Genomic DNA, 23,941 nt, shown 5'->3' with positions numbered 1-23,941 from the left:
GAACGGAACGACTTTGGTGTTGTGAAGCTCACTGTGTGTATGTGCAAATAGAAGGACAATTTTGAGCTTGGTGGGCTTGATATTGGCTCATCAATCTTGAAAAGATGGTTCTTTTCAGAATGAGTCTCTCAGAGACAGTAGCTGTGCAGCCCCTAGTATTGAGTAGCTGACCTTTTTTAATATACCGAAATTAGAAATGGGAATATAAATGCTGTTATATGAAATGCATTAGTGCAAATGTGTTTTTAAAATGTATTGAGCTGGAAGAGTTTGGAGACAGTATATTTACCATAGCGAAGCATGTATGCAGTCAACTACACCGAGTCCACATTTTAAGGATAACCGATAGTATGCTGTATCTTATGTAACTAGATACAGACAAATTAACTAGAGCTCTTGTGAGCTTCTCATACGTGATACCACGTCTTTTTGTTGTTTTGTTTTTCCTGTCTGTATAGGATGCAAAAAATAGTAGTGGGGGAGGAAGAGATGGCTGTTTTAAAGAGCATCAAATATCTGTACACAGGAGGAATTTCTTGCTTTACATGAAGCATGGCATCGCTTGGTAATGTTTGTAACTAGCAGGAATAAAATACAATAGTTTTTTTAGATATTACTTACAATAGGAAAGTACTATAGTTAAATATTTCTCTCCCTTTCTACAAATTCTGTCAGAGACTGATTTTTGACTGTGCTTGTATAGCTGACAAAAAGTTGTGTGGGAAGGTGCTGCTTACCTGTTTATTCCAGTTATATTCATTTCCTTATGGAGAGATGGAATGTGAACCTTCTCTGTTTGCGGAGACCAAAGCATTTTTTGGACATGTTTATACTAGAATAAATGTATATTGAAGTATATGAAGCAGCTAGAGCTGCCTTTTTGTTTGCCCTGTTTAAACTCCCACCGCATAGGCTTAATCATGCTTTTTGTGGAGAAGACTAAAGGATGAAACTTTTCAGAGCACTCAGAATTCACCCGGTTTTTACTGCAGTGGTTTCAAGATGGTTTTCCATGCTTTTTAATAGAAACAGAAGATAGAGCAGTGCTGGGCACATGTGAAAATCCTACCCATAATGTGCATCTTTATTATGGAAAAGATTTATGCCTTCTTTCAAATTGCCTTAGGAGACTAGATTAACATGGAAAGTATTTTACCGCTTAAGAGATAAACAACTGCAGCAACCAGAACCCAGGAGTGCTTTTAAATTCAATTAAAAAAGGATGCAAAAGGTCAATTAGTACTTTAAGAGGTTGGTGCAGAAATCAGCGCAGGGCACTGGAAGTTGATGCATATTTTGCAGCAAAACTTCTGTTCTACTTGTTCTGTATTTCGCGTGTGAGGGCCGTTGTATAGCATCTGTGTTAAATATAATTAAAGTCCTTACCTATGCGTGAGGGGCTGTGGTTACTTGTCCCCCCACTCCCTGTATAACCCGATGGGGCACGTGGCCTCCCGACAGCGCCAGTGACGCAGTGGCGTTTCACGGTGGCACGAGTAGGCTGCCAAGCAGCAGCTGCCTTTGCCAAGCACCTTGTTTGGAGCTGTGACTGCTCAGCACATCTATTTGTGGCATGGAGCGAGACACTCGGCGGGGCCGGCCGGCCACCGAGCCTTCTCTGTAAGAGTCCCCGTCTGCCTGTGGCAGCCACCGGCATGGGCAGCTGGATTTGAAAGCCCTACAGAGAGAGCAGCGTGTGAGCGGGGAGGCAGGTGTCCATCAGCGATGATACAGCAACGTGGCTATTTTTGCTGCTGTTTTCCGAAGCTCTTCTCCACAGCCGCAGTGGGACGCTTCCCCTCCTCTCTTCTGCCGTTTCCTTTAGCACCTTCCCCGCCGTCCGCTTTGGCTTCTGATAAGATCCTCAGTGTGCCAGGAGGAGCCCCTCTGTCTTCTTCCTTCCTGTGTACCTCTTCCAGTCAAATACTCAACTTCTTCCTTTTCTCCTTAGCACTGCTTCCTTAACAGCAGGCTGGTAGGTTTTGTCCCAGATCCCATGGAAAGCCTTTGGGAAGCTGCCGCTGCAAATCAACAACTCCCTACAGGCTTTTCGCTTCCTGTGGACGGCTTCACCTTGGAGTAACCTAGAATTCCCTAATGAAAATGCTGTGTATTTTTAACAGTGTATTTCAGATCTTGGCAGCACGCCTCCAGCAAAATGACAGAAAAGAGAAGGTGGCCAGCTGCTCTGGATTTGTGGACTACCAAACCTTCACAGTAGAAACTATGTTTTGCTTCAGTAGCAGAAAGGACTTTTAAACTCCTGGCAAGCAAGTTTCTTGCTTAACAGAAAACAAATTGGGAGTAATGCCACCAGCAGCAATGGCAGCAGGCCTTGATAACCAGGCAGCTTCCTCTTATTGCACTATGGAGTCCTATTACCTTGTAGGACTGCTGCTTCAAAAAAGCTAGGAAGATTAAAACAGGCCTTTTGGATGGACATCTTATTGCACTGGCTTGCTGTGCTGCTTGCTTTGCTACAGCCAAGCAAAAGACTGTGCAGCAGCAAGCAAAAAACCCCAATTTTCCCTGCTGACCACAGAAGACACAAGGCAGCAGAGGTGGTTTCCAGTCACCTTGGTAGCCTGTGGATTTCAGGTTAACGCAAAGACGGAAGTAGTCCACTGGGAGAAGGAAGCACTTCAGGGCGCTCTGATTTGCAGCAGTAGCCTCCCAAGAGAATTGCCTGTGATCTGGGACAAAAGATGAGCGAACAATTGATGAGACACGAGCGGTAAGGGGAACAGAGAGAGTGGCTTGCTGTTTCTTGTCTTAGTGGCTTGGTGCACCTCTACTAATCCTGCATGAATCAGCATGGTTAGTCCATGCAGTCAGTCTCCCTGGAGTTTTTCATACATGAAAACCCAGCACTGACCTGTGCAGGAGCTGTTGGGAAGCAGGATGGAGAAGAAGAGCTGACATCACGATGCCTGCATCTCCATTACCAAACAGCGCTCGTTTTCATCGCTGGTGCTCCAGCGGACGCAGGAACCTTTTCTTCCAGCATTGTTTCCTGCAGCGGTGCTCTGGCAAGATCATTGTGGCCCAGGGCTACAACCTGCGCGCTGCTTGATCTGGAGCTTGCTCCGTGACAGATAAAAATAGGGCTTGAGCTCCATCCAAGCTGTGTAAGTGGTGGGGGCGCAGCCTCCGCAGCCTGTTACAACTTGTGACTCCCGGAAGCTCTGGGGCAAGATGGATAATCACACCTACGGACGGGGTAAATTAATGGGGTCATGCTGCCTGGATCCCACCTCCTGTGATGTCCTGTGGCACGGGGTAATAGCTCGCCCAAAGGTTGCTTCCTGCTGCAGGGGGGCGGCTGAAGGGGGGTGAAGGAAACCTGACCAAACCCATGCCAGACATTTGGCCCGCTTGGTTTCGCTGTGCAGCAGCAGACACGTAGTGCTGTGCTGGCCGGCCTGCAGGAAGGTGGCTGCGTGCGAGCCCAGGCCTGTGCGCAGAGAGGGGTGCGCGCTGCTCCACGCTTGCCAAGCAAGCTGTCCCAGCCGGCGGTGAGAGGTTCGGCCCCAAACTGTCATAAACCAGACCCTCCGCAATAGGTCCTAGGAAGGCGAAGGCACATTAAGACGTACTAGCCTTGACCGGACTTTCTGTCACGTCCTTTGTCACGTTCTAGTTCTAATTTCTCTACTTGTTCCTTCTAGTCATCGTCTTCCTGTCCTCCTCTGCCTTCTCATGCCCCGCCACAGACCAGCAGATTCTTCGGATACCAAGACGCCGCGTGTCATGAACACAAAGTTCACGCGGTTTCGCGGTTCAATCCATTGCTAACAAGGCTGAGTCAGTTCAGTGCAAGAGAGAGCGAGCTGCTGGGGACAGCTTTCCAAAACCCTGCTTTGTCTGCAGTTACCGGTATCCCACATCTGCCGCAAGCGCTGCGCTTCAGGCAGGGAGGGTTTGCGGGAGTGTAATTATTATTAGCTGCAGATCTGCAGCTAATCGACCCTGCCTTCCCTGGTAAGTGGTGCACAGCAGGTTTTTTAAATAGAATATAACCGTGAAATAATTGCAACATCAGGAGGGCGTTCTGTGGTGAAGGAATGATTAATTTTATTCTTTCTTCCTGGTCTTGCTCTCTCAGTTCTCTAATACCCACAGTAAATTACTTCAGTAAGTGTTCTTACATTAGATAATTGTTCTAAATGCAGCACATCGCTGAAATCAAGCTTTGTTTTTCCTCCTTCATATATTCCCCATGTTAGCATACCTGGCAGTTCGGTGAACGGCCCGTGAGGCACAACAGAAACCAAACTATCCGTCTGTGCTTAGCCCTCCTCTGAAGTGCTGACGAGAAGAAAGATGCCTGTAGATAAATTCAGCACATATGACTTAGAAGACACAGGTGGAACATTAAAAGCCATTTTTACAACTTACTTAATACACCGTAGCATTAAAACAGTGTTTACCTAAGGACAGAAGTCTTCTCTTCACGCTTTCCACTGCCGGTTTGCCCAGGATAAAATTGTTGGAATCCACCTCCACCCCCCGCAGCAGAAAGTAGCTGCGGACAAGTCCGACGGTGAAGGCGTTTGCTCGCGTGGGTTACTCACGCCGCAGCTCTCCTGGGCGGCTTCTGTCAGCAGCCGGCAGCGAAGCCCCTTTCCAGCACCCGGGTTTGCATGAGGGCCTGGCAGGGGAATGCGCTCCTCTGCCCGCAGCCAGCGCCAGTAAATCACAGCGTGACGGGCTCGCCGCCCCGCCGCTGAACTTTTAACTTGAAGCTCTAGCAGGGCGCTGAGCGGCTCCGGCTACAGGACACGGAGCTGTGAAAGTAAATCACCTCGCTGGGAACGAGGGGAAGTCCAGCATATTGTTTTGCAGGCTTTGCCTACAGCTTCTTTGCAGTATAAGCGTAGAATATATACAAGCGGGAAAGCGATTAGAGAGAGATGGACTTCCAGCGCAGAGCTCACCCTTACCCCATCCCGGAGGATGAAGAGGTTGCACACAGGGTCGCTCCTGATGCCCACAACTCTGCAGGAAACGAAGGCGAGAAACCGGTGTCAAAATTGCAACGTAGGCACAGTGACATAAAACTCTACAAAGAGTTTTGTGACTTTTATGCAAAATTGTAAGTTCATTCTGTTCAGCTTCGGGGTGTAACTATGGTGACATTATTGGAGTATTGTACATACTTATTTTATTATCTGAGCGCTGGGCAGGCTCTGCAAGGCATTCTCTAATGCAACCTTTGCCACTGTTCTGCTTGATACGTTGCCAGCTGTAATCGCCAACTAAAATTTGAGCTGTTGCTTTAAACGTCATCATTAATTACATCAGAAATTTTTATCAGCAGTTGAAACGGAGTGGGAATTTGTCAAGTAGTCTCTCTGGCTTTAGGTTGTTTGCGTATTATTTTGGGCAAATGGATAAACTGCTTCACTAATGCAGAAGTATTACGTACGTCGTTGTTTCTACATATATGATGTTTCAGTTCAAAATGAAGTACTTTTAATGAGGAGGAAAGCTTTATGTTTTCATTTTGTTTTAAACTTTGTTTCATGTTTTTGCTTGGATTACACTTTGTGTCTGACAGCACTTAACATTAAATCATTTTTTAAGTTTAACATCCTTAGTGCTTGAGAACTAAGATGATGATGAAAGATCCCAGTTTCTGTTGTGATTAGTCTTCATTTAGATTGGTAAGGAGGATGGGCAAAGAGTCTGAGGGTTTTTTTTCCCCCAGAATGCATACATGATCCATGGAGACCATCAGTGAGCTTTATACTTAACCACAGTTATATGTATAATCACTGCAGTTTGTCTGTAGGCTTGTCCCTTGGGATAGCATGGGGTAGACCATACTCAGACTCCATCTGATCTCCTTTGTGAAACTTGCCCACTTGTCATTTAACCAAGAAGGTGGTGAATATTTGGACAGCAGTTACTGCTTTCCTCTTCTGCAAAGATCTGTAGAAAGAGAGAGAAAAAAAAAAAGAGGCAGCTAATAATAACTGGTCAGATGTGACCTTGCTCTTCTGTGAGACAGTAAAGAAATAAAGCACATTCCTTTTTGAACCACATGCTAGGTGTTTGCTTCCTCCCTCGAATGCTGTGCAAGGAGTGAATTCAGTTCCTATTGAACCTGGTGGGAGCCAAGAGGTCTTACCCCTTGGGGGGAAAGGCTTGGCATCTTGCAGGGGACTGAGGGCTTTGCACCTACAGGCGCAGCATGATAGATCTTTTCTGTATCGGTGTTCAAAATAATGATGTCAGTTGTTCCGTGAGCTTCCAGACAGATGTTTGAGTCAGTAGTTTTGTGAGCTGTGGTCAGACTGTAGTGAAACTGGACCATCGCCCTGTATCTGCTCCCTGCAGCAGGGCAGAGAGGTGATCCTGAAAGGCGTAGCTTCGGGAGTCCAGATACGAGTAAGAAAATGCTTGTGAAGGAAAAATCAAGTGAGCCTTTTTTGACACAGGAGCCTTCATTAACTGAAACACAGCTGTACTGTCTGTTGCAGATGGAGACGCGATCCTCCTGAAGTAGCTAATTCCTCTGCTATTTTGCAGCTACTGACCTGTCATTTTATGGTCCCGTGCCTTTGGGGAGCAGCCAAGGTTGCAATTTGAGTAATTTTTGCATTCCTGGCATGGGGTCACCAGCTTGTGTTGGCCTGCGTGTGGGTCGCAGTGGGGCAGCCAAAGCATTCCCACCCTCCCCCTCGGCCCTTGACCAACACTGGCATGCCATGGGCTGACTTCCCTGAGCTGAACCCTAACGAACCAACCAAAAATCCCATGGCTTCAGACTGAATTTGTAAAATGACTTCAAGCTATGCAAAGCTTATATAAGGAATAATTGTTTACCTGCTCTGGTTTTCAGTAATATCTGTCAGGCTAGATACTGTACAGTCTTTCATGTTGCTTATTTAGAGCTTTTGAACCAATGCTGCTATATATATTTTAGAATTAGGAATTGTTTTGGAATTATTACTTATGTTTTCCTATGTGATGCCAGTCCTCAATTACTGTTAATAGTTGTCCTTGTGTTTTGTAATTCTAATGTATTATTTCATCATTTTTATAGCAGTACTTTGAATTGCCTGCCTTTTCTCGTCATAAAAAGCCTGTAAATGTATCTGTAGTAACAACATTTCTGGGTGTTTTTGTTTTTTTTTTTTTTTAATTAACAGTTATTAGAATATGTTGTGGGATTTTTGTATCTAAAGAGTTTGGGAACAGGGGGAAATGACAGTTTTATATCTGAGAGGATGCCACAAGTCATTAAGTCCATTAAAAAACTTGTATTGAGCAGCCTAGCGTTAGGCTGATGCAGTTGGCCTTGGGGAACAAAAAGAAACCACAACCTGTGGCGTTGCCTATTTGAGCTAATTTTCTTTCTTTCTTTTTCTTTTTTGTGACAGCAACATGGCAAACGCTCTCGCAAATGCCATCTGCGAGCGCTGCAGAGGTGGCTTTGCCCCTGCCGAGAAAATCGTCAACAGCAACGGTGAGCTGTACCACGAGCAGTGCTTCGTCTGCGCCCAGTGCTTTCAGCAGTTCCCCGAAGGGCTCTTCTACGAGGTAAGCAGGGCAAGAGTGTCCCTCTCTCCCCCAGCCTTTGCCTTGTGCCTTCATTCCCATACCAGAAGTAGCTACAGGCAGATCGATAGCCTAGAAAGTTCCGTGTCGAGAACGGGGCTCTGAAAGGATATGCCAGAAAGAAGGAGAAAAAAGCAGAAATGTTTCTATGCCAGTTTGGAGGACATCGGTGTGTAGAACCTTTTTCAAATGTGTTGCCTCATGTTATCAGAGCTGAGAAAACTGCTGGAGATTTCTCTCTCAGTGCAGACTTTTTCCCCTGAAGTCCGTGAATATCATACCAGATCTGGCATGATCCCCTGAAATCTATATATAATACCAGAAATACGGTGAAAGCATACTTCTTAGAGGAGAACAGTCATGTAGAAGGAAACCTCAGCATCCTGCGGACCGTAGGAGGTTTACTGCTGAGCTGAGTGAGGCCAGCACGGCATGCAAAAAGTTGCTCATAGAGATGACCTGTAAGTCAGCGTGCTGAGATCAGAGTGTGCGGAGAGCCCAAACCAGACAGGGCCTATGTAGGGTCAACACTAGGTTTAATGAACCGGGGCATTCAAAATTAGCAGTTCTTCCATGCTTTCAAGAGTTAAAACCCGCTCTCACTCATGTTTCTCAGCCCCAGGTAGATTGCCTCAGCTCAGATGGGTGTTTTGATATCGGTGGCATTTTCTTTTGCCTTCCCCTAGCATGGGGATTCAGGATGTGGCTCAGCTGTCTCAAGTACAAAGTGGCTTTAGACTAGTTCATAAAATATGAAGTAGCTGGTATAAGGAAGGGTAGATAATGTGAGACAGGGAATTATTGTCTGAGAGATAAGGTCTCGCTCAAGTAGCTTGTAGTCTAACTTACAGTAGTGGTTACAGGATTTATGTCATACTGTGATCTCGAAGGAAGGTGAGCAGTGTGTTAAAAGCACAGTGCTATGCTCTCACATACAGTGTGCTATCCTCGTGGCAGGAGTGCAACAGTTTATCTTCCACGGTAGTATTTCTAATTTTACAGAACCGTGTTGATGAGGAGAGGCTGAGGGAGGAGTGTGGATTGGAAAAGAGACTGGCAAAGGGCATTCTGGGGGTTTGCTTTCTCTCACCTTGTTTGAGGATCAAAAGACTTTTCAGCGCTGTAGGGATAGTGTTGCACAAATTGTGGTAAATGAGCCACTAGTGTTCCATGAGACATCAAAAGGTGAGCTGCAAGGCAGTAGCAATTAAAAAAAAACAAAACAAAATGCTCCCTAGATGCTTACACATTACATTACAATTGTTAATATATACAGAGCTGCTGCCTGCTTGCAGGCATGGTAAGGAGACCTGACGTGTTAAGACCTAAGGCAATTGTAAAGTGATACAAATGTTTTAAAACTAAAATATTTGTAACTGTGTTAATAAAATCATCTTAAAACAATCAAAGGTATTTTCTCTTCATAATGAGTACTTTATTAATACTTTTTCTGAGTCAAAAAAACAGTGGGACAATCCAGGGACCTCTCTGAATGGTCCTTTGTTTGAGATAAAAGTTTGAGAAATCCTGCTCTAGGCAACTGTATCTCCTAGGGGATGGAGGAGGACCGCAATGGAAAGAAAGTGTTATGTTTGCACCTAATCCAGGAAAATTACGACGTCTCTGTTGCTTACCATGGCCATATCTGAATGTCCTTGGCAGGGGCAAGTATCCTGGGGGTGTTTAGATATATGGGATATAGGCGTTTTTGAGCATTCTCTTACCACAAAGTGATGCTCCCTATTAAAGACGGTAAGTCAGAAGTGAGTGTCGATAGATTGTCCTGGGAATGAAAATAGCCTCATGCATTAAACATGTTTTGATTAACATTGCTAGGATTTTTTTCAGCCTGGTAGACACTTTGTTGTTGAGAAATGTTACATAGAAAGTGGAAAGTTTCAGTTAAGAATAGACACTTTTTGCCACAGCTATTACAGAGGTAAAATAATTGTGATGAGCGTTAAATGAATATGTAAAGACTTGTGTCCACCACAAGATCTTGCAGTTTTTCTCTGTACCAGCAAGTCTGTCTGCTGCTGTTGAAGAGAGGTACTTTTTGGTCTGTTTAAGCCCTCTGGCAGTCTTCAGGTGATGGCTCATAGATCTTATCCAGCCTTTCTCCCTCATCTATACTGCCTGGCCTATGGAGAGGTCAGCAGATATCCGTGCTGTCACAGCCCTCGTGCCTTTGGGGCTGTTTCAGCTGGGAAGCCTTTGTCAGGGCTTCTCCTCTGTCTCTGCAATGTTTAGGGTGTCCACGTGTGTCCCGTGCTGCCAGAATGGCTCTCACTTAGCACGGAGGTGGTCAGTGAGATGACTGCAGTGGAAACCCTGGCGTGTTTCCTGGTGGTGCTGCTCAGGGAGAAGGGGGAACAAAGGCACAGCTTACTCTTCTTTCATTCGGCACCTTGGCACAAGCGTTGGGAATGTACTGGATGGCAGCATTTGGGGGAGACAGAGGGACAGCCCTAAGCAGATAAAGGGTGGGCTCAGGTTGGCTGGCGCTCAGGAGATGGCTGACAGTGCTCTGCGGACTTGAGATGATCTGTATCGCTGTCAAGAAAAAGTGACTGGAGAAGATGGGCAGAAAGGATATCTTCCTCTGACTGATTTAATGCACTCTTCAAGAAGATGGATGCATTTGGAGTTGTGGCCAGGTAACGTGTTTTTCTGAGCAGGTTCCCTGTGGGTCGCTCAGCATGAGCTTGTGTTTATTCCGTGCCTGGTTTAGCTAAGCTAGTGTTTCTTGGAAATTATTGCTAGCTTTTAGCAATCAGGAAGTCGAATATTCTTCCCCTGCCTATCGCAAGCCGGGCAGAGTTCCCCCAGTTAGTCATTAAGCTGCTTATCACATTTGCCATCAGACGCTGCCGTGATAAGCTTTCACGCTCTGTTCCATGGGCGGGGACTGAACTGGTCAGGCTATGAGGGAAGAAACGCTGATGCAGGTCTCCCACGCTGCAGGACGCGTCTCTGGGCTGCCTGCAGGGACCCCAGTCAGCACAGCTCCCCAGGTCTGGTACTGGAGCCGAGCCGCTTGCAGGCACAAGCGGTGCCACGCCGGAGCAGTGCCCGTCCACGGCTGGGAGTTTGCACAGTGTAGCGGTCGGGATCAGCTGTGCTGGTCTAAAAAGTAGTAATTTTGGAAAGAGAAGGACCTCCAGGGTGTTTCTTCTAAGCTTTTCCACATCTTTTTGAAGGTGAGTACAACCCCTGGAAATCATCTCCTCATGAGCCCTAAGTTAGAAATGATCATACGGATTCATAAACAGCCAGCGTCAGCCTTGTTGCGTAAGGATGTAAGCAAGAGCTCTGTGCCTAATGCTGCATGGGACCTACTGAGCTATATCTGTGTTCCAGTTTGCTCAGTATAATCAGCTTAGAATGTTTTCTCATGCGCTCCACGTAAACAGAACTTAGCCCAAGCACGTGCCAGCAAAGTTTCCGAACTTGCCCTGCTTTGCCATCAGGTGTGAGGTGGCAGCAATTCTGCCTGCTTTTACTCCACCACCTGAAGCCGCGTATTCCCCAGAGTCTTACAGCGGGCGTCAGTGCACGATCCTGTGCTAACAGCCGAACAGCCGGCTTGGACGGAGAGCTTCGGCGGCAGCGCGCCCAGAGGGACAGGTTGTCCTCACTGTAACCAGTCAGGGGGCATTTCCTCCAACCCACGTTACTCTCGGGTCCAAGAATGGCTCCTCCCTACTAGAGATTGCCTGTCTTTCCCACTGGGGAATGTGGGCACCTCACCCTCAGACAGGGGAGGTTAGGAGAGATGAGTCCTACCCCTGGCCCAGCTGTTCGTCAAGAGCTTCTTGCTGGGTGCTTTCAGAAGCAGCTCAACCTGCTCTGTGCTGTGCTGAGGTGGGGGAGATGGAGGGCCTCACAGAGGTGCATCCCACAATAGAATAAATACAGCAAAATCCTTATGGAGTACTCACAGGAGCTATAATTTATTCCCCTGTATTGTTGTTGTTGTTGTTGTTGTAATTATTATTATTATTATCATCATCATCATCATCATCATCAAATAAAATAAAATTGTGTATGTGACTTTTGTCTCCTAAATGAGAGGGAGTTCCCTTCAGTTCTGGGCTTTTTCTAAGGTGTTTGTAAAAACCTGTAGGAAGATTAAAGGAAGGTGCAGCTGCAATACACTTGTCAGATTTGTTTCTATTCCAGTTGCATCTTGAGTGTTTTCTTAAAATGGGCTTTACCAGAAACTACCTCAGGAAAGGGTCTTTAAAGACTTCGTTTGTTTTGTGCATTTTCCACTAAGTTAGCTAAAAATGTGGAGATCAGCTGGAGGTTATGTCATGGTGAAATGTTCTGTGCAGAGCCTTTTAACGTACAGACCTCCAGCATACAATGGTCACATGCCCTTGCTTTTAAAATACGTGCCGTGGGATTTGTTATAGAAGCTTAAGGCTTTCTCTGACGGATGAACTGCAGGGTCATCCACAAAAGGCAGCATAAATGAGCTGAGAAGGTTGAAAATATAAACAAGACTGAATGGTAACCAACCTGCCTGATTTTTTAAGCTGTTTGGTCTGCCCAGAACAACATGGGGTGGCTCTGAAATCCAAGAAAACCTATGCATCTCCCATTGTACCACCTGTTTACACAAAACAGAAAGCTTTTGGATTTTTTTTCAGTTTAAAAAGGATTTTATCTGGCAATAAGCAAGCACAATTCTCAATGAACCAATAATTCCCATTACTCTTTGAGACAGTAATAGCCCTCTGTATCTCAATTTAAAAAAAAATCAAAATCTCCAATTAAAATAGTCATCTTTTTAGAGTATTACACTGGATAAATTGTATCAAGTAGCAGAGACTTCTGGAAGAGTCTGTATAGAGCGTGTGTCTTTCTATTCCTAGTAGGTGCAATTCAGGTTGGGCGCAGGCATTAGTTTCTGATCTTGAGCGTCTAGTGACTTCTAGAGGGTTTCATTAGATCCCTGTCCTGCCAGGGGCTCTGTATATTGCATGAGTAATGACTTACAACGTATTCAAGCCTTGAAATGTCATTGTATAAAACAGGTAGTCTTAAAGCACATTGTTGTATTTTCTGTCTGTGCACCAAAATTTAATTTGTGGGTTGTATTTTATGCTCTTTGCTTTGTTCTGTCTTAGAGTCAGTAAAAAGAAAGGAGTGGGGTTTCCTGCTATCCCCCCTTTTCCAGTTTTAAACCGAGACATTCAAATTCAAACAAACATTTCATGGCATACCTAATATTGTCTGTCTGGTTTTGACATGCTAGTTGGCATGTGTGTCTAGTAATGACATGCCTGAAGGTATCTAAACATTTCCCTTCATTTTAGGACATACTTGCCTACATGTTTTCACATATTCTCCAGCTAATTTGCTAATGCAGTGCTGTAGAACTTTTTTTTCCCCTTTTTTTTTCTATGCGAGCTTGAACTGCAGCTGAACTTCTCTAAGCTGTGAGAAAATTCAGATCCAAATCCCTTAAGAACGGTTCCCTGTTTCATCTGGTTGATGTAGTGAACTTTTGTTCCTTAACATTCAGACTCGATGATCTTAAGGGTCATTTTCCAACCTAAATGATTCTATAATTCTATGAAATAAGCATCATGATGGAAAAGCCTTATTTTCCTTCATGTTTTGGCTGTACTGCTCCATAAATTGCAAAAATTTCTGTACCATACCCCCCGCCTTACGTCCTCCGGTATGCTGGGTCATTCTTGCAGGAAATGTAGAGTGGGGAAGAGATCAAATGGGTTCAGGGAAAATGCTTCCCCCCAGGAAAGGTTTTTGTTAGCTAATTTCCTGCCCAGAATTCTCTCAGTTGCATCAGAGTTTCTGCGGTCTGTTAAAATTCAGATGTCTCTTGAGATGTAAATGGGTGATGGAAAATGCCTTACACTCCCCGCAGTACTAGAGGAATGGTGTGTCATTAACGCTACATGCTAGCTACTAGTAGCTGAATTAAGGTAAGGTGGGTGGATTTAATGCCTAGCACATGGTCTGTTTTTTTTTGTGTAGCCCCTCATATTTTACTACCTAATCGCATCTGGAAACAAACCAGTATGTTACAGCTTTAATGTTAAGGACATGCTTCTCATTCCTCTAACGCTCAGATTTTCTCCCATTTGCAGTTTGAAGGGAGGAAGTACTGCGAACATGATTTTCAGATGCTTTTTGCCCCTTGTTGCCATCAATGTGGTAAGTTTTACATCGAGGTGAAACGCTTCACACCGATCACAAATAGGAACGTCACTGGGGGAAGATGTGCAGCCCTTGCTTACCTATCTTCTCTGGGAGGCGGCCCTGTGCAGCTGAGCATCTGAACTTCCAGATTGAACTAGGCTTCAGAGAATTTGGGGAGCTGCTTTTCCTAAAGGTCATCAAACAATGGGATTAAAAAAAAAAAAGTTTTCATTATTTGAACGAGTAGTTTAGCTGTTGATCCAGTGATCCAATGAGCAGACCATTCATGACTCCCGGTTATACACATCTCACGTGTGCTCATGCAGCTGAAACCCTGCAACAAGCCTTTGTCATCTGCTTTGACTACTGTAACCCACCTGTGCTGTCCTACTCGACAGAAGTGGGGACAGTCTTTATCATCTAGTGTTATAATCAACTGATGGGCCAGCCGGTCCCCCTTCCTGTTTTTGAAACAAATACCATTAAGGCTTCAACGTCTGTTGTCGACCCTGCGTAACACTGAGGGCTGCGTTTTATTTGCCACTGTTGATGTAAATGCTTGTGTGTCTGCCGTGCTATAATCATTTGCACTTTTCCGCCTCCCCCTGTGTGTGACACACCGTGCTTGGGCAGGGCTGGGAAGTCATTACTTGACTATTGCTTAAACTGGTCTGGAAGCTCTTGTGTTTCTGCGGCACCTCGGAAAGGTGCTGCAGCTTTCACTTAACTCAGTGAGGCCTTTCCCCATGTGGAAGGAGGCGTTGAACACCAGGGAAGAGGGAAGCAGATGTTATGGACCTTTGAATTTAACGCTGCAGATGTGAACAAGCTGGGGAAGAAGAAGAAAGGGGTCAGTGGTGATTTCTGAAGAGCTATGCTGCCTGTCTCCAGGATTTCTCCTGCCCAGCCTGTACAGCTCCCATTGCTCCTGCCCTGGCTTTTCATAGCTCCAGCTCCCTTAAAACTTTATCAAGGTCCCGCGCAGAGCTTGGTGTTAGTAAGCCAAAATCAATGGGGCTGTTGTCAGTGATGAGACCTTGAGCATTCCTGACATTTCTAGACTCTGTCAGGTTTTATTATTGGAGAACCTACGACTTCATGGGAGCACCACACAGTCGCATGCTGGATGTTACCGTCCGCGTCGGTTACCTGCCCGATCACTCCCCTTTGGCAGCTGTTGGAGTTGTACGTTCTCCAAAGGCATGACTTAGCCTCCCGTGGCACTGGGAAGCTGAGCTCCCAACACATTTTAGGCAGAGCTTTTGCACTGCTCAGAAGCCTTGGCTACAACATCCACATAGAGAACGACTAAATCACGTGTGTGGTGGACCTGGTTCCACTGCTTGTGCAGTCATACCATGCATGCAGAACAGTAGTTCTCATGCTATTTTTTTTATGCCTCACAGGACAGGACTCCTCATGGTAGGTCAGAAGTTGTGTGTGTCAGATTGACCGTTCTGTAGCTTCACTGCAGCTTCACATTTTGACTCCATGGGGGGTTTTTTGCAGGAGGTCCACAGACACCCAAGCTCAGTTCTGTTGTGCTTTGAGTATAGAGCCCCTTCAAGGTTTGGTCCTAGTGGAGTAGAAACCACTACTATGTACATGACAAGTTAAAATTGTCGTCTTCTAAAAGAAAAGAAGGGGAAAGATTATTAGGACACAAGAAAGCTGTTATTATATAAAGAATTCCATATATTTCTTAACAGCTTGAGTACAGGTAAGTAAAAACAGGCAAGGGACTGAAAAAGGATGATTGCAGAGAGAAGGTGGAGTGTATGTGTAGACGGGCTTGTATTTACAGACCAGAAGGTCCTCCATCAGCAAGGACGTTTTCTTGTGACCCATAGCAAAAAACTCAAACAAACCCATATTCCAGAGTTTAGAACCAGAACTGTGTAATGTATTCTACCAGATTTGGGGGGGGGTGTATGAAGAAGATGATGACATTGTAGGAATTTAGCTGTGTGTTGCTTTTAATTTTGTCTAGCATGGTGTTTTACATCCTGGTGTTGTGTTTCTTACAGGCGAGTTCATTATTGGTCGTGTTATTAAAGCTATGAACAATAGCTGGCATCCAGAGTGCTTCTGCTGTGATATCTGCCAACAAGTATTGGCTGATATTGGATTTGTCAAGAATGCCGGCAGGTAGATCTTCACCCTTCCTTCTGTTAACCGATCATGAATAAAGTGAACTAAAAGGGGCGACTGAGAGGTTTTGGTTCCTGAAGCTTTCCAGCTGAGGTGGAGCAACTGAAGCATCTTTTGTGGGGAAAAGGTCTAAGAATGCATCACAAAACTAAAAATGGGTATCTTAAAATATACGCTTAAAATATTAACAGTTTACCTACTCCAACACCAGATTTCTCAGTAAACATGTTTGGCAAACTTGGTGACATTTCAGAGCCATTGTGATACATAATTAGAGAGAAAACATTCAGATACAGAAGCATTGTCTTTATTCTTTTAATACCAGTTTTTACTTTCTTTTTCCAACTTGGATTTCCAAATTTGGTCTAGTTTAGCACCTTATTTATTGAGAATTGCTTTAAGTTCAGTGGGACCCTTCACAGAGTAGAATAGTTTTACCAGCTGTGATTATAAGAATGTTTTACAAATGGATTCTATGGCCATTGGCTTTATATGTGTAATATGATATACAGAGTTATCTACAGAATTAGGACTGCTGTGCTCATCCAGCTTCCAATCTAAATTTTTAAGATTTTGAGAGTAAAACATGCAGCAATGAGAATCTATAGCAAACTCTGTTTTCTGTGTTTCAACTCAGCTTAAACTCAAGCGAGCTGAAGAAACAATACTCCTGTGGTGACAGAAAATAAAATGATCACCCTGCCTTTTCTGAACTTGGTTTGCATAGCAAGGAAATTGTTTTAAAGACTATTTTCCTTCCAGAAAGGGTTAATTGAGATGAGGTTCTAATAGATTTTTGGTTTATATTTTGCACTGTAGTACCTGGTACCACTACTTACCTCTCTTTTTTATGTTGTTTCAGACATCTCTGCCGTCCTTGCCATAACAGGGAAAAAGCCAGAGGCCTGGGAAAGTACATTTGCCAGAAGTGTCATGCCATTATTGATGAACAACCTCTCATATTCAAAAATGATCCTTATCACCCTGATCACTTCAACTGTGCAAACTGCGGGTAACTTGAGTTCACAGAATCACAGAATAGTAGGGGTTGGAAGGGACCTCTGAAGACCATCTGGTCCAACCCCGCTGCCAAGGCAGGATCACCTAGGGCAGGTTGCACAGGAATGTGTCCAGTCGGGTGTTGAAGGTCTCCAGAGAAGGAGACTCCACAACCTCTCTGGGCAGCCTGTTCCAGTGCTCTGTCACCTCACAGTAAAGAAGTTTTTCCTCATGTCAAGGTGGAACTTCCTGTGCTGCAGTTCTGGAAAACAGGAAAATGCTGGGCTTATTTGCTTCATCGATTTACATTTTAAAGTGAAAACCTGTCCTGTACAACTGGCAAGAGGAGTGGGGTTTGGGTGCCTTGCAGCCAGATGTGTCTTACTGCTTTTGTGATGGTGGAGTTGGGCCTTTAGTTCAAACCACAGCTGACCTGTCAGGGAGTAAATAAAGGTTGGACTCTGCAGGACAAGGTGGTACCTTACAAAACAAGAAGTATGGACACAGATAGCTGTTTCTGTAGCAGCAAAAAGACAGCTTGTTACTCTGCTATGAGAGGAAGAAAAGCGGTCCTCTTTGGCTGCTTAAGTTACTATCTTACCTATGTTATTTCTTTTTAGTTGAGTGGCATGCAAACTTTGTTCTCTCCTTTTAAGGCCTGTGGTTTTTTTAGAAGCTTTCTCCCACCTCCTTTTATCAGCTTCTGCAACTGCAGTACCTGAAGCTGCACATTTCTACATCCTGCACTGATGCAGAGATCAGGGGGCATTGTAGGATATAGCACGGATTATTAGTTGTTTATTTGTGGCACAAAGGAAGCTGTCATTTCAGTGCCATATCAAAGGCTTATTTGAGTAACAATGTGGTGGTGTGTCAGTGGCAACCAGTTGAGAGCTTTAATGAGTACAGTCACGTTTAAAGTTTAGCTGTTCTCAGTATTCTAACCATGCAAATTACTAAAAAGTAGAGTATGTGAGATTCTGCAACTGGCAATGAATAAACCTAGCTAGCTCATGTGGGTCCACAATTCTCTTTCTCTGAAGTTTGATACAACATGGGAAGCATACCTAGATGTAGAGGAGTACACTTTACTTCCAGTTACAGTTACGCAAATCTAAAACAAATTGGTGACGAGTGCCAGAATATAAACCAAACATGTCTACAGCTTGCACACCCACATTTGTGCTACATAACCAGAACGCAGGATGACAATAGCTCAGTAGCTGTTTTCAGAGAGACTTAGTGCATCTCACTTAGCAACCTGTTCTCAGTTTACTGGGGATTTAATCAGTCTTGAACTGTGTCACATTTGATGCTGCTGCATTACTGTAGTGCAAATGCAATTTCTAAAACAAATGCTAAAAACTATTTTTTCCTTTTCAGAAACTCTCAAGAGTTGACATTGTTCAGTGCCTTTATTCATGCTCTCAATTCATTAACGTTTGAACAGGAAAGAACTTACTGCTGATGCTCGTGAGTTGAAGGGAGAATTATACTGCTTACCCTGCCATGACAAAATGGGTGTCCCCATCTGTGGGGCATGCAGAAGACCAATTGAAGGCCGTGTGGTGAATGCTATGGGCAAACAATGGCATGTGGAGGTAAACATCAGATGATACATTGTCTTTTCCAAACACAAATATTAACATACTGATCTGGGGTTTTGCTGATCAATTTCAATGAAAGGATTAGCAAAATACACAGCAATGATTAGTAAATGCCGTCCCCTAATCCCATCTTCAACCTTCTTGTGGCTGGTCTTCCACTGTGATATAGGAGTTATTTCCTACCTTACAGAGAGCTTTGACTGTGAAGCTAAAATCAGTAATCAAAGCAGCACTGTGGGGTCCTTGTAGAAGAAAATTTCAGAGTGCAAAACAGTACATGTGGAAAGGCAGTAAAATGATGTAGCAACCATAGTATTACTGAGCATCATAATACCCTTATGCCTTCCATAGTCACCTGCCATGTAAATATCTCTAAAGCACTTTATGGGAGGGTTTGTATTTCAAAGCCATGTACAAGATTTAGGCAGATGAACAGTCTGTTCCTTTTGTTGTTTTGAAAATCTCCAGCAAATGCTTTCTTCACAAGAATGTAGTATCGGTGCAAATTACTTAAAATAATTTGAATTTAATAAAATAGTAACTCTTCATTCTGCTTATTGATAACATCAACTTGCTTGATTTTTTTTTGTTGTTGTAACTTTTGGATTGAAATGTTGAAGACATTAAAAGGAGCATTATTTTAGTGGTGTAAATGTAGCAACAAAAAAGTTTTAACTCATCTTTTCAAGATGGTACAGCTAGCTTAGTAGACTTCAGTCATGTTCAGTACTGGGCTTGGATGGTTAGCTTTCCAGAAAAAATACCATTACTTCCAAGTAATAAAAAAAAAAATGTATATAATTTTCTTTGTAGCATTTTGTTTGTGCAAAATGCGAAAAGCCATTCCTGGGTCATCGTCATTATGAGAGAAAAGGCTTGGCGTATTGTGAAACCCACTACAATCAGGTAAGGTTGCATATTTTTAAAAATGGTGTTAATTGGTAAACTCATTGATTGGTTTTATTAGAGATGGAAAACCATGGACATTCTCCTGTTTTCTTATAGGCGTCTGTGGGTGTAATGCCAATTAGCAGATGTTCTATTGCAGTTAATTTATATGGGCTTCTCTATACATCAGTCTGGTATTGGGAAAGAAAATTGCAGGTATTGCACAAAGGCTAGCCAGGACAATCAGTATCAAGTTGTTTTTCGAGCTTAGTGGTACTTAAGTAGAGCTGTTATGAGCTTTTACATAACTGTGAGGTCAGAGCAGCTAATGACACCCAGTCTTTCCCAAGAAGCTAAAGATTTGCCACTCAGTAGCTGCTGTTTAAGACAAGGCGGTAGTGAATAGTGTGGGTTTTCCTACAGCTGCTACTCTAAGATGACTGTGCGTTAACATACACGGCATCACCCAGCTCATTCGTTAAGTTGCTGAAGACCGCAAAGACTAAATTTGTCAGAGGACACCACCTAGTGATGCCTTGCATCTATATAGGAGTTATAGACTGTGGTACCATCTCTCTCCAGACTCCCTTAATTGTGTAGTCCAGCACTAGGATGTATAGACCTTTTCTATTTGGAAGCCGTCTGTGTTGTGTCATGTCCACCTCTTCGCTTGTATAAATACCAGAGTAGGGGTTACACTTGGGAATTGTAAGGCATCTGCCAATTACAGATGGATTCTTAATTTCTCAGTGATGACGGGCAGATGATTGAAATGTTGCTGGCATACTTGTAGACAATAAATGCCATGACATTAGTAGTAATAATGTTGCAGCCATGATGGGGCAAGTACATACACCAGACAGGAGCTGTATGTAGAGCGGATGTCTTTTACTAGGTTAACTACTACAGTTAGAAAAGATACATTAATTTTTGCGCACTTCTTAATTGTTATATTGTGGATAAATGCTAAGCTTGGAAATAGAATTAATAATTTTTGGCCTAAATTCTTCTTTCCTGAAATAAATAGGAAAACTGTTGTGCTTATCAGCTGAAATATAATTATTTTGTTAGAGAAGCTACCCTTGATAAAATCATTATATTAAAAATTCATTACTCCTCTTTCGTCTTCAGCTATTTGGTGATGTTTGTTTCCATTGCAACCGTGTGATTGAAGGAGACGGTAAGTCCTTTTCTGTTTCCTTAATGTTCCTTTCTGATGGAAGTTCTCTTTAAAAGTGTAAGTAAGGGGAAAGCAGCCCCCTGCTGAATCCTTGATTGTTCTCATTAAAACAAAGACAGCCATTCTCTTGATCAGAAATTAGGTTAGAGCTGGTTAGTCAGAGACCAAATGGTAAGAAAACCTTACAGCAAGGTTTCAATGATGGTAGAAGACCACTCAGTGGCTGAAGAGAACTGTGGTCAACTGGAAACCCCTTAGTGACATGCAAAGGCCAGGCATGGAGATACTGGGAGGTGTACAGAAGTGGCTTCCTGCCCCACCGACTTCAAAAAAGAGCACATGTAAGGGTGAGAATGACCACACAGGCATCTCCTCAAATGAATTTAGGGATCATGAACGAAATTTGGAAAACTATTTAGATGTTGAAAGACATGGATGGACACTCTAAGGGATTTTTTTTAAGTGCCTAGTTCCCATTATGTTAGTTTGGCTCCTAGAGGTATTCACCTATCTATCACAGGCACCTGTCTCTTGAAAATCTAGGCTGATGATAATGTCACAAAACCAGGAAAAATCATGTTTGGGAAGATGTGTCCTGTAAAGGCAGAACTGGAAGCAAGTGCTTTGTTTGTTTTTTTGTTGTTTGGTTGTTGTTGTTTTGGTGGTGTTTTTTTTGGGGGGAGGGGGGTGTGAGGGGTGTTTTGCCAACCAGCTGTGATAAAATGCCAAACCCAAACTTTTCTACCTGCAATAATGCAACATTATGTGTTTATTTACCCCTGCCCTAAGTAAATACTGTAATACCAAAGTTAGCCTCACCCAAGCCGAAGCCATTAGCGAAGTAGGAGGAAGCCTCCAGCATGTAAAAAGAGATGTAGTTTATAGTCATGTAACTATAGGGTGAGGCCTACCTTTCAGAGATGTGCTTTCCGCATTTTCTGAACTGGACTATACCTGCAGAACGACAATCCAAAAAGCTTTGGAGGAAACAGTGTCTTCCTCATCACTAAAATCCTACTAGAATGAGCAGAACTGGAACTTGAGGTGAAGGAATAAATTCAGCCTTGTCTGATAACTATATCTCTGTATGTTTCTAACCTGACAGACATACTGTATATTTTGGTCTCCAAACTGAACAGAATATAGCGTAATGCAGTAATTTCTATATTTTCAATGTACCTCTTCAATTATTTTACATTTCTTCTTTCATTTCCGCATACAAATTTGAAACTGCTGTCAGAACGAGTATCCAGTATTGTTCCCTCCCTCTGGTGAAACAAACATCTGTGGCAGTTTTTCAGGAGGGTGTCTATGACCGTATTCCAGAGATTGCCTGGGAGTGAAGATTTTGATCTCACTAGTATTATTTTGGCAAGCAGTGGAATAACTATGCTTCTGTGGATGTGCTTGCCCCATAGTGCAGGAAAAAAAGCTCTGCATGACAATGCTCTGGTTCTGTTTGTTGTTGGCAAAAGTCTGTATTTTATGACAAAACCATTCTCCTGCATCTTCTAACTTAGATTAAGAAGAAAGTCAGATTTTGGCAGGGAAAGGTACATTCAAAGCAGAAAACAGATTGAGATACAGAACAAAGAGAAAATCATTACTTTCTCTCCAAAGCAAAGAATAAAAATATATCCAAGTTTGTCTTGATCAAGTAACTTATCCCACGAGTCCATAAATTTTTTCAGCTTGGTAGTGCTAATTTACCAGCAGTGTCCTGACTGCTGGCTTCACGTTACTTTCTTCAGCCAGGCAAGTGCTTCTGCTGATGGCACCACAGTCTGAACAGGAGCTGAGAAGTGAAACCAAATGAAAACATGAACACCTTCTTGCTGGATTGCTTTTCAGCCAAAAAAGTCTCCTGATTAAGTTGGAAATACAGGAAAAAGTTGCCTGAGGACAGCATGCTATGATATGAGGTGGAAGAAGGCAACAGGAGGCAGAAATAGGTTAAACTGGTCTTGCTGGTGAACAGAGAGTTGTATGTACCCTCAGAGACAGCTTTACCAATGCTTCACAGTCCTGCTACACTACACTCACATGTGCCTTCCTAGCCTTGCCATGTTATTGTTATGGTCCTCAATACTTGATATGAGAATCAAATGACTGTTCTTCGTGCCTCATGAACGTGTGAGCTTAGAATTTTTGTAGTATCTTTTTTTTCTGTAATGCTAATGATTTCTGTTTTTTTTCCCATTGCCCTAGTTGTGTCTGCTCTGAATAAGGCATGGTGTGTGAACTGTTTCGCTTGTTCAACTTGCAATACTAAGTTAACACTCAAGTAAGTTTATTGATAAGTGTGATGACTTCAAAACATATATATCAGTGGTTATCTTCAATGTGTAGATGTTGCTATGGTGTAACTGTTACAGTATGAAAAACATATAAGCAGCATTGAGAAAATATGTGTATCTTTCTTCCTTTTGCTCCATTTACTAATATACATCTCTTTCAGCTGTCTGTTCAGGTCTTCCTTCAGTTAGTCTACTTAACTCTTCTTTTCTGTCCTTTATTTTTCCTGTGTTTAACTCTAAAGGGATAAGTTTGTTGAAATTGATCTAAAACCTGTCTGCAAACACTGTTATGAGAAAATGCCAGATGAATTTAAGCGACGACTTGCCAAACGGGAACGTGAAGCAAAGGATAAAGAGAAGCAGAAAAAGAAAAAGCCAATCTGTTTGTAAACTTTTTTTCCTTCTTACCACCACCTCTGCTCCTTTCTTCTTTGGTCAGTGCTAAGGATGCTTTTATTTTACGTTTTTGCGTGCATTTATGGCAATCAAACCCAAAATATTTTTCACACAACTGCAACTTGAAAAATTAATTTGTTATTCTATTATCCTATGTTTCGTCTGTCTAGCACTACAATTAGGCTTGAAAGGCTCTTTAAATGACACAGTTAATAAATACAAACATTTGGGTAAAAACTGCGTAACACAGCAGAATACTGTAATTACTGCCTACAGTGTATAACCTTGTGAAAGTAACTTTATATATATGTATAAATTGCAGCTGTAATTTTTTGCTATGCATGTTTATTGGGATACTTGTTGGGTTTTTTTCTTTTCATTATCCCTACTGCTAAAACTTTGTCTGGTTTTTGCTTTGTTGTTTTAGGAATAAATTTGTTGAGTTTGATATGAAGCCTGTCTGCAAAAAGTGTTACGAGAAGTTTCCTCTAGAGCTGAAGAAAAGACTGAAGAAACTAGCTGAAACTTTGGGAAGGAAGTAAAGGCTTCATCTGCTCTCCCCTTCCTTTGTGAGAATCTTACGTATATTACTTGGGGTAGGGCTGCTTTGAGGCTAAAAACAGACAACAAATGATGATGTATGCCTTCTATCAAATCGAAATACCTTAAGATTCTCCGTTCTC

General features: G+C 43.1%; 1 protein-coding gene across 1 annotated transcript; it reads left to right on the top strand.

Moving 5' to 3' along the window:
* Positions 1-4,818: 4,818 nt before the first annotated feature.
* On the top strand, positions 4,819-23,941 carry LOC104614684 (LIM and senescent cell antigen-like-containing domain protein 1). The gene is made up of 10 exons (XM_010287949.1): positions 4,819-5,095; positions 7,389-7,548; positions 13,689-13,755; positions 15,768-15,888; positions 16,754-16,903; positions 18,341-18,491; positions 19,311-19,403; positions 20,517-20,565; positions 22,774-22,849; positions 23,686-23,941. Exons 1-10 carry the CDS (start codon positions 4,914-4,916, stop codon positions 23,798-23,800), a joined length of 1,164 nt encoding a protein of 387 aa, XP_010286251.1. The 5' UTR covers positions 4,819-4,913; the 3' UTR covers positions 23,801-23,941.

This window comes from Phaethon lepturus, unplaced genomic scaffold, assembly GCF_000687285.1.
Source record: "Phaethon lepturus isolate BGI_N335 unplaced genomic scaffold, ASM68728v1 scaffold49065, whole genome shotgun sequence".
Taxonomy (NCBI): domain Eukaryota; kingdom Metazoa; phylum Chordata; class Aves; order Phaethontiformes; family Phaethontidae; genus Phaethon; species Phaethon lepturus.
This window is presented reverse-complemented; position numbering and strand designations above follow the sequence as displayed.

Coding starts and splice junctions, on each gene's coding strand:
- LOC104614684 (XM_010287949.1), top strand. CDS start 4,914: ATGGACTTCCAGCGCAGAGCTCACCCTTACCCCATCCCGGAGGATGAA. Junction 16,904..18,340: donor TTCAACTGTGCAAACTGCGG/GTAACTTGAGTT, acceptor ACGTTTGAACAG/GAAAGAACTTACTGCTGATG. Junction 18,492..19,310: donor GCAAACAATGGCATGTGGAG/GTAAACATCAGA, acceptor TTTTCTTTGTAG/CATTTTGTTTGTGCAAAATG.